The sequence below is a fragment of the Saccopteryx bilineata genome, chromosome 2 (genome assembly GCF_036850765.1).
Source record: "Saccopteryx bilineata isolate mSacBil1 chromosome 2, mSacBil1_pri_phased_curated, whole genome shotgun sequence".
NCBI lineage: Eukaryota > Metazoa > Chordata > Mammalia > Chiroptera > Emballonuridae > Saccopteryx > Saccopteryx bilineata.
This window is the reverse complement of record NC_089491.1, coordinates 362,368,247-362,378,891: the sequence shown is the minus strand read 5'-3', so window position 1 is coordinate 362,378,891 and position 10,645 is coordinate 362,368,247. Positions and strand designations below refer to the sequence as shown.

Here is a 10,645-nt window from a genome sequence, read left to right as displayed (position 1 = left end):
ACTAGACATTAGAATCTTAGGTAAAGTGGAGTGGAGTGGCCTGTTGCGTGGCCTTGGATAGGAGCGCAGCTGGTAAGTAAAGAATGTTTTGTTAAAAGACTTGTTTTATCACTGAAGGCAGTTGCTGGGCTTTTCTCAGTAAAACATTCTCATGAGATTTTTGTATTTTCTAAGAATAAGGAGAGGAATGTAGTGGGATTCATAGCAGCAATAGCAATTAATGCCTTCTGATATTATGTTGCTACTAGATATCTTGCAGGTGCACTCTATGTATCATTAAGTAAAAGTTACTCTTAATACTATGTCAGTTTCTTAAATAGCAAGCCTTTTGTAGTCTTGTGAAAAAAGAATTAGGACACTACATGAACTCAAGGCTATTTGCCTGAGCAAGCGGCAGTCCTTGATGATTTCGTCTGCTATCTCTCTCTGCGCCCTTGACTCACAACAACAGTAAAATAGTTATTAATTAGTACTAATCTTTTAGAAGTTTGTACCAATATTGTTATTACTATTCAAGTTATTGTATAATTGTACTTTGAATGACTTACCACCTGATTTGTAGCTTATAGATATGAATTAACTGTTATCTGGAAATATGTAACCATAGTGGAACTAAAACAATGATGTATTCAAAATACCATGTGATTGTAACTTAGTGTGTGTGCATAAAAAGTAAAGTTAGACCAGCCATTGGCAGAGATGCCTGGCAGTAAATGCTAACTAGAGAATAAAGAGAAAGAAAAGAATTCGGCTCTCTCACTCGATTCGCGCTGACGCCGTCTCTTCCTGTGGGACCCCTGGATTCCCCCCAGGGCTGAACCCCGGCAAAGGACCAAGGGATTGGGGCTGGAGGAGTGTCCATTTAAGACTATCCCAGACTCTTCAATTACTTTTGAATTGAGGATGACCTTGGTTTAGGTCAGGGTGCCAAATCTCTGTACACTATAAGTAAAAACTGGATTTAGCCTCTCTTCACAAAGCAAAATAACCTCAACAGTCAAACTCAAGTCATTTGAAGTATACAGAACTTAAATCAGCCAACTGAACATTGAAGATGAATTTGTCAATATCCCTATTCAAAGTGGTTCATGGTCAAGCCACAGTGACTAATGAAATAAGCCAGGTTTGCCTGTGGAACATTATCCTAAGTGTTTAGCAGAAAGAGACAGGAAGATGACAATAAAGTTCAGCAAATGCTAAGGCTGGCCCATAAAGGAAGGTGTGTGGATTCAAGTAGTGTCCCTGCAAAAGGAGAAGGTGGCAGAGCGTGTTGTGATAATTATACTCTTCAAATAATGACATACATACACATTTGAGTAGGTAGAATTGATTAATGTAAGAAAAATTACAGGAAAGTCATATAGTTTGTAATAGGACCAAAGTATTGTAATAAAGATAAGAATACACTAAACAATAGTACACACAGATACATGTGCTCACATGTACACATTATTTTTCAATTTAGTTTCTTACATCTTTCTCTTCTGATGCTACAGCAGCACATGGGTTACAGGGTTCTAGCAGCTGCAGCTGGAGAGTTCTATGCTACTCAGAAAACATGGCTAGCTAGACAAGATCCCTGTTTTCTCCTACATGGTTTATGCATCCATGAACAATGAAAACTTCAGAAGCAAACAGATGTCCGATACCAGTGATCATAATGAGAAATGATACAGGAGACGTTCACAGACTTGACTCTAAGCCTAATCCTGATTACATGGTGGTTTCCATCACCTCCATACACACCCTCAAGCATCCAAAATAGTTCAGTTCAGCTGATCACAGAGTCTAACATGGTAAGATATCCAGGAAATTTCACAGAAAGATGTGGCTGGAGGCCTTAAGAGTCTGGGCACCACAGTCTTTGGGACTGAGTCTCTATGAAGAAGACCCTTCCACTGTCAGACTTCGCTGGAAACTCATTCACTTGGAGGGAGAAGGCGAGGCGTGGCTTCTCAGAACTAGAGGAAGAAGTTGTTGGGAAGCCGTTTTTCTTCCATTGAAGTGTTTTAAACGACATTCAAGCAGATGTCCCCACAGGGAATTTCTGTTGGTGTTTCTGGAGTAATACTTTTAATAATACGCTGTTGGAAAGAAAATATTATGTTATAAACATACTCGTAATTTAACAGAATTGAAAAAACACTTCAACATTAGTATTACAGCTAAAATAGCATTTTAACGGCATTTAATAGTAAGTTGGAATAGTCTCACCGACTTTCCTTAGGAGAGGAATTCCCAATTTATTCACTCTCAAGTGTGAATTAAAATGAAATATTCAGGAACTATAAGCATCTGTAAACTAATTATGAAACTCACTAAGTCACTAATGGGAGAAAATGATGAGCCTTCAATAGAACCCCTGCTGGTCTATCACACGCCTTTGATGATTTGGGAAAATGCATCTTTTTCTCTTTCTCAGGAAGGAGGAGGTCATGGGCTTGGGGGACAGAGTGAGTGCTGGATTCTGCCCCCCTCGCCTCTCCCTCAGCCCTGCATACACACAACAGACACGGTGCACAGTGCCATCAGCCACATAACAGCCAGGATATTACTGGGTTAGTGAACCCATCTGTGAAGGCATACTGGTTAGTTCATAGAAAGGTGCAGACCACCACATAATTACATGAAAAAAGATGTGACTATTGAAATCATCACTCCTAAAGTAATCTCACGCTGACATGGTGCTTACCACAGGGAAAAAGCGGAGAATTTTTACATTAGAAACAGCTGAGGTACACAGAAATTTTAAGACAGACCTGAAATATGCTTGGGCTTTGTGTATGAAAAACACAGCCCACCTTGTAAAAGCCTCAGGGTGACATGGAGCAGCTCAGGGACGCAGGGAAGGAAGAACAGCAGCACTGCAGAAGCTTAGAAAAACTTCTATTAAGTTGCTTAGTAAAATCTCTGATGGAAAAGTCGATCCAGTAAGTAGGTAGGATGAGATTGGGAAGCCTCTCTGGATATACTAGTAAGTGAAGCTCTATGAGTTGTCCCTTTTATTTTGGATGGAAAAAGTACCCAGTCCCCTTCGATTTCCCAGTTCTGGGAGTTTGCTCTTCTTCTTTCAGGAGCAGGACCAGCCTTTGCAATTCAAAAAGCTCCACTTCACAGTTAATGAAATTCACAAAATTGTACATGCTGTGTTCCTAAATGGCCTCAATATTCAAATACCCCAGTCTCCCACTGGAAACCCATGTACAGAAGCGCTGCGGCAAGACTCATCAGCTACCTGGACAGGTGAAGTCACAGAAAGCAAAATTTCACAGACTATCCTTCCCCACAGAAGACGGTGTAACCTGACTACACAGGATTCTGTCTTGCTAATTAGGAACTGGACACAGATCATGCTACTAACTGGTGTTAAGTGTCGTGCAGAAGGAGAAGAGAGCACCCAGGTGTGCAGTGGAGGAAGGTCCATGATGAACCACTCTGTAAGGCAGAACATCTGGCTTTTGTACCCTACCCCCAACCACCTATTCGGCTGCCCTTCTGGCTGCTATCCCCCTGTCCCCAAATGCCAGGCCCGCCTTCGTTTTCCATACTTTGGCAGCACTTCAGTTGTCAGACTACTATTGCTCTTAAAATTTCCCAGCTCTGGCCTTCTGCAAGGTGGTCATCTAAGAAATGAACCACTGTTAGACACTTACTTCGGAGGGACCAGTATCTGTGCAGAGTACCGGGGACTTCTGTGAATGACCTAGTGGAGTTGATGACTTCTAGGCTACAGGTGCCTGTGATATCCTCCAAATTCAGGTGAGCCAGGGATGGCTCGCTCCACAAACCCCAACCTTGTAGATGGTCAGGGCCCAAAAGAGTTCAGAAATTTACTTTCTCTTAGTCTTTTTTTTAACCACATCAAAATTTCTTATGAAGCCTCCCTCCCTCATAAATAAAATGTTACAGACTATCAAGTATGGTATTCATGAAGAATTACAGCCCCTTGTTGTTCTTGGCAAAAAGAAAAAAAAAACCATGGTGTGCTTTATCCCTCTCAGAGATTAGGCATGCACATGGGCATATTAAGGCTTCTGAGAAGTCCTGCAGTAAAGAAACCTATTTCACTTGCCTCAATCCAGCATTCTCCAAAACTTTCTGACTACATACCCTTCTCCCCAGCAGTAATGCCTATTGATATCCCGTGGAACTGTTGCTCCTTAAAATACATTCACATTTGGGACATGTTCATCTAGTCCAACAAGCACATTTTAAAGATGCAGAAACTAAAGCTCAGAGAAGGTGAATAAGCTGTCGTAGCTGACTAGGTCTTCCCCCTCCCAGTCCCCATCGATTGTCTGTGTATCAGGATGCTTCCTGGTAACTCACTGTTCCCTATCTAGTGGCCTGTGGCAAAGATGGCCCTACAATCAGCCTTATCTCTGTAACTAATGAATCTGAGCTGTGTTAATTATACATGTTGAGGTGACGTTTCCTATGGGCAGGAAAAGGAATTTGCAAGAAAGATAACCAAGATTTGAGGTGTAGTCTGTTACCAAAGAATACTGACATCTATTCATCTGAGTTCCCAGCCCTGACCTTGGCCCCTGGGTTTGAGTCAGCAGAGCCAGTGGACCATCACGATTGCCATGAAGGACAATCTGAAGGAACAAATTCAATGACTCCAGTTCAAGGCCCTTTGGAAGGAATGAGGTTGTGACAGGAGTGGTTTGGGTGTAGGAAGTTAGTAACTCCTTGCAGAAGTTCTGTTCATCTAGAATTCAGTTTTCCTTTTTGCAAGAAGAAATGAACTCAGTTCTTAAGAGGAGCTGATGTGTAATTGGCTCATGTTCTCTTGCTTCAGGTTTCTTATAAAATGTTTTAGGAAGAAGAGCATGTTGGTCTCATGTTTGAGTTTTGCTTCCGAGAGCCCACTGACCAGCCCGTCTCAGTTCTCAGGTTGATATAGAGCACTGTCCCTTCTAGCTTTCCCCAAACACCCCTCTTCCCCTTTGAGCTTACCCCCCGCAAACGCACCTACCCACCCCAGACACCACCAATTTGATGATGTCCATGCCAATGGCAAGCAGGAGGCAAAGTAGTTGTCTGGTAAGTTCAGGGCGCTACAGCCCCTGCCCCCACACTGCGTGCTGTGGCGCTCCGGAAAGACCAGCTCGCTCCTGTGCTGTTTTATTTGAGGATTATGAGAAATGCCTTAAGATGACAGTTGGCAACCTGACCTGTGGTGGCACAGTGGATAAAGTGTCGACCTGGAACACCAAGGTCACCAGTTCAAAACCCTGGGCTTGCCTGGTCAAGGCACATACAGGAAGCAACTACAATGAGTTGATGCTTCCTGCTCTTCCCCATCTCTCTCTCTTTCTATCTCTCCTCTCTCTAAAAATCAAGGAAAAAAAAAAAAAAGATGACAGTGGCAGCCATTAGAGGTCTCCATGGTGTATGTTATATAAATATATAAGTGAATTTTGTGTGATGGACCTATCTCCTTTGAATAGACGTAACAAGAGAACCCTTTTCTCCCAAAACAATTACCAGTCTGAACACACGCACACGCACGCACACGGACACACACACGCGCGTGCGCACACCCGCATGCGCGCGCTGACGCACACATACCTCCTTAAAGGTCCCTGGCGTGGTGAGCAGCCGGTATGTTATATACGTGGGGATGCAGATGAATGACGAGGTTCCTATGCAGTAACCCAGGATGACACTCCAGTGAGGATAATTATACTGGAAAAGTCGTAGCTGTGGCGGGCTCATCAAAAAACTGCAAATAATGAACTAAAACAGAAACATTAAAAATCTTAAAGGTTATCTGTCCAGCTAGAGAAAGTTCCGATACCATGAACACCACCAAACGTAAAGGTTTACTTTCAAGACGTTCCCAAAATATGACATAGCTTAGATTGAACTCTGACACACCAAATTCATCGACTTCTGTGCCTCATTTTCTGCAAATATCTAACAGCCATGTTCTTATCTTGATGCTCTCCTCCCACCCCCCACCTCATCCTCTACTGGGGATGAGAAGACCTCAGAATGTTAGTCACAGCACCCCTTACAGGGCAAACAGGAAGAGACTAGCATCTGTCAGAACTGGTTTGGGCCCCTCTTACCGGCCGGCTGGACCGTGAAGGGATAAGCTGGGTGACCTCTCCATGGCCCCTGCCGGCCCTAGGACTTCCTATTTCTCTCTGCTTTGCTTTCATTTCCTCCTGCATTTCTCAGCTGCCATTGTTTTTGGTCAGATGAAAGGTACCTTTGTCCAGGAGAGATAATAAGGTCCTCAAGACCCAACGAGGACTCAGGCTCCTGGCAGGTGTTCCTTCTCTCTGCTCTCTGTAAGCACTCTGCGTTCTGCTTAAGTGTCTTAGCCTGGGGTTTCAACAAGGTGTCTCAACAATGAATGACTGCCTGCCACAGGCCCTCATAATGAAAGGAATAATGGGGAGGGGGGGGGTGAGGAGCAGCTCTTAGTACGCTTGTTACTTGAAAAGTCAGTGAAAATTTTGGCCAAGAAAAATTCCACGGTGTGCTCCCAACACCCAGTTCATGAGTTTTCTCGTCTCCGTTTGGTTTCCAGAGAGAGTGTAAATATCAGTTTTTGCCTAGTAACCACTGTGCTGAAATAGTTATTGCTCTTGATTTAATTTTATTCTATTATTTCATAGTCATAAAGAAGACAGTAATGTAAATTATTTGTGTAGTTAAACATCTATTTATATCTCTTTTTTTCTTTCTCTGCAGGTAATAAAATGGGAAATTGTTAAACACACATCCATCTTCTGAACAGTGTTATTATCCTAAGACCAGGAGGAAGCTTTCAAAACAGGAGCCCGGCCAATCGCAAACCTTTCTCTGGACTTACTCTCCTCGCTCCTAGACTCGGCTACTAAGGAAGCTAGTTTTGGAACAGAGCAAAGGGGGGGTCTGGTTAGGAGCCATCCCTGCGGTAACTCGTCTGTCTTGATGTCGGGTGTGACATCCGGTGCAGTCCCGAGGCCTCGTGCTCTCGCTGCGGCCAGTATGTGTTACTGCACACACCCCTTCGCACGCCCCAGCCCCTCCTTGCTTGTACACAATATATTCTTTTTTTGTAACTTGGCTTCAGTGAAAAAGAATATTTTTAGTAAGCTACTCATTGTTTACCTAAAGCAGCCTTAAAAAGCCCAGAGCAGGGGATCTGTTAAGTAAACCCAGAAGTAGAAGACAGATTGGCCTCCTCTTCATCATGCCCTAGGGCATTTGCCTTTAGAGGAAGTGAGTCAAGTGGCCATCATAGGAATTATGAGTAATGCACCTGAACCCAGATATGGGCTTTGCTGGGCACCAAAACTCATGGACAGTCCTACCAAGAGTTCACTCTCGGTTTTCCAGACAACCAGAAGTTCACAGAAATGAAAAGAATAAAAGACCGGGGCCAGGATTAGGGTGAGACATGAGGCACTCACCTCAAGCAGAACATTTAAGGGGGTCCCAAAATTTCTGTAATCAAGATAAATAATATTTGAATGCACTATGTTAAAAACAAACAAACAAAAAAAACAGGTTCCAACAGGGTAGGGTGAGGTGAGTGATCCTGTCTCTATTTAAAATGTTGCTATTGGCCCTGGCCGGTTGGCTCGGTGGTAGAGTGTCGGCCTGGTGTGCGGGGGACCCAGGTTCGATTCCTGGCCAGGGCACATAGGAGAGGCGCCCATTTGCTTCTCCACCCCCCCCTCCTTCCTCTCTGTCTCTCTCTTCCCCTCCTGCAGCCGAGGCTCCATTGGACCAAAGATGGCCCGGGCGCTGAGGATGGCTCCTTGGCCTCTGCCCCAGGCGCTAGAGTGGCTCTGGTCTCGGCAGAGCAACGCCCCGGAGGGGCAGAGCATCGCCCCCTGGTGGGCAGAGCATCGCCCCTGGTGGGCGTACCGGGTGGATCCCGGTCAGGCGCATGCAGGAGTCTGTCTGACTGTCTCTCCCCGTTTCCAGCTTCAGAAAAAAAAACAAAAAACCCCCCAAAAAACACACCTAAAATGTTGCTATTTTTGTTCATCAGGGGTCTTTTAGGCATTCATTTTGATTTTTAAGAAATATTGCATTTAAATAGCATTTTACCTTGACTACTGAGATTTTGGATGCCCCCTTAAATTTTATGTCCATGTTGAGTGCCTCAGTTGCGTCTGTCTGGCAAATTTCAGCCCTGGACAACATACCCTCCCTGTGTGGGGAACGCCAAAGTAAACAAACAAACAGGACTTCTTCCCTCAAGGAACTAATCCAGTGTCTCTCCTTCCTTTGAAAAACAAATGAAAGGATTTAAGTAGATTATCGAGAAGCATGGGTAATAATATAAATTAATAGCCCATTTATGTCGGGACTTCTGCTTTTAGTAATGGCAGGCTAGGCGATTCAGACCAACCCTGTCACTGAAAACCACTAACATTTCTGGGTTTAAAAATACATATACCTTTATTTAAAAGCTACAGGGAGTTGATAAGGTAATAAAGGAACTCCTGGGCCAAGATCTAGGGAACACTGGAGCCCAGAGCACACACCAGAGACACTGGTTTTGGAGACCTCCGGGATCCAGGGGAATGGACGTTAAGTCCAGGAGGGATTCTGGGAGAGGCACATGCAGCACTGCAAAGGCAAGGTGAGCAGAGCGTTCATTTTGTAGGTTAACATGTGGTACAATGAGTACAAAAAAACAAAGGACTGCCTGGCCTGTGGTGAGACAGTGAATAAAGCGTTGGCCTAGACCACGAGGTCTCCAGTTCAAAGCCGTGGGCTAGACTCGTCAAGGCACATACGACAAGCAAGCAATGACCAACTAAAGCAGGGGTCAGGAACCTTTTTAGCTAAGAGAGCCATGAACGCCACATATTTTAAAATATAATTCCGTGAGAGCCATACAACAACCTGGGTACGTTACTCATTATCCAATAAAAATTTGGTGTTGTCCCGGAGGACAGTTGTGATTGGCTCCAGCCACCTGCAACCATGAACATGAGTGGTAGGAAATAAATGGATTGTAATACATGAGAATGTTTTATATTTTTAACGTTATTATTTTTTTTATTAAAGATTTGTCTGCGAGCCAGATGCAGCCATCAAAAGAGCCACATCTGGCTCGTGAGCCATAGGTTCCCGACCCCTGAACTAAAGTGAAGCAACTGTGAGTTGATACTTCTCACTACTACCCCTCCTCTGTAAAATTAATAAATAAAATCTACAAACACACAACACCAACAAAAAATAAATGGCTAAGAAAGTCAAAACATTAAAAAAAAGGGCTGTTTTCAAAGAGGGGGACGGCACAGCTATGTGCCAAAGGCAGAGATGTCCTCAGACAAAATGGATGGCCCAGATACGCCTTACAAGCTGCAGCTGGGTTGAAGGAAGTCTAAAAGATCAAAAAGCGGCCGCCCCCAAAATAAAATTACAGATAAATGAAAGAACAAGACAGTGGTCCCTGCTGACATGCACGGAGTCAGTTGACCCCAGGGCTACCTTGGAGCACACTTGGGATGTTAGTGGGCCCCGATCCTCTTCGGGCAAACATCTCCTTAAGACGGATGCCAGGAGGGAAGCAGGGGCCCGTGCAGCAAGGAGGAAGTGAACACTGAGCACGTCTGGGCAAATGGGCAACCCTTGAAACTGAACTTTGTCACCCAGGTCCTTTGGCAATAAAAATGGGTTCTGCTTATGATTCAGGTCATGCCTGAAGACCTTTGTGGAGCATCTTTAAGAATATGGACACAGCCCTGGCCGGTTGGCTCAGTGGTAGAGCATCAGCCTGGCGTCCCGGGTTCAATTCCCGGCCAGGGCATACAGGAGAAGCACCCATCTGCTTCTCCAACCCTCCCCCTCTCCTTCCTCTCTGTCTCTCTCTTCCCCTCCCGCAGCCAAGGCTCCACTGGAGCAAAGTTTGCGCGGGCACTGAGGATGGCTCTGTGGCCTCTGCCTCAGGTGCTAGAATGGCTCTGGTTGCAACAGAGCGATGCCCCAAGATGGGCAGAGCACAATGCCCCCTGGTGGGCATGCCGGGTGGATCCCGGTTGGGCACATGCAGGAGTCTGTCTGACTGCCTCCCCGTTTCCAGCTTCGGAAAAATATAAAAAAAAAAAAAAATATGAACACAAAATTGCAAGGACCCTTCCCAGGGCCTCATGAGCAACACAATAAATCCTTCCCCGGCCTTAAATGGTTCTTAATTGTCATGTGACCTTGGACCCTTTACTTAATATCTCTAAACCTCAGTTTCCTTAAATGTAAAATGAGGTATTGGAACTATACTACTTCATAGAATTGTGAGGATTAAAATAGCAATAACTTGGAGCGCTGAGGTCAGCTCCATGGCCTCCGCCTCAGGCGCTAGAATGGCTCTGGTTGCAACAGAGCAACGCCCCAGATGAGCAGAGCATCAACCCCTGCTGGGCATGCTGGGTGGATCCCGGTCGGGCGCATGTGGGGGGAGTCTGTCTGTCTGACTTCTCCCCACTTGTAACTTGGGAAAAATACAAAAACAAAACAAAACAAAAAGCAAAAAAAAAAAATAACAATGGGCTTAAATTTTATACCAAGTCTAGCCTGACACTTAATGGTCAATAAATGTTAGTTATCATTATCACTGAACAGGGGAGCGAAGCAGTAAGGTGACTAAAGCCGGCATGACTTGGTGGTGTCAGGAGTCAGAAGT

General features: G+C 44.7%; 1 protein-coding gene across 1 annotated transcript in view; it reads right to left on the bottom strand.

The window, feature by feature from the left end:
- Positions 1 to 1,326: 1,326 nt before the first annotated feature.
- Positions 1,327 to 10,645, bottom strand: part of SLC6A4 (solute carrier family 6 member 4) — a 44,206-nt gene continuing 34,887 nt past the window's right edge. The window contains exons 13-14 of the mRNA XM_066263130.1: positions 5,578 to 5,745; positions 1,327 to 2,084 (exon numbers count right to left, since the gene is read on the bottom strand). Coding sequence (XP_066119227.1) covers positions 2,010 to 2,084; positions 5,578 to 5,745 — 243 coding nt within the window. The 3' untranslated portion in view covers positions 1,327 to 2,009. The remainder of the gene's footprint in view (positions 2,085 to 5,577; positions 5,746 to 10,645) is intronic.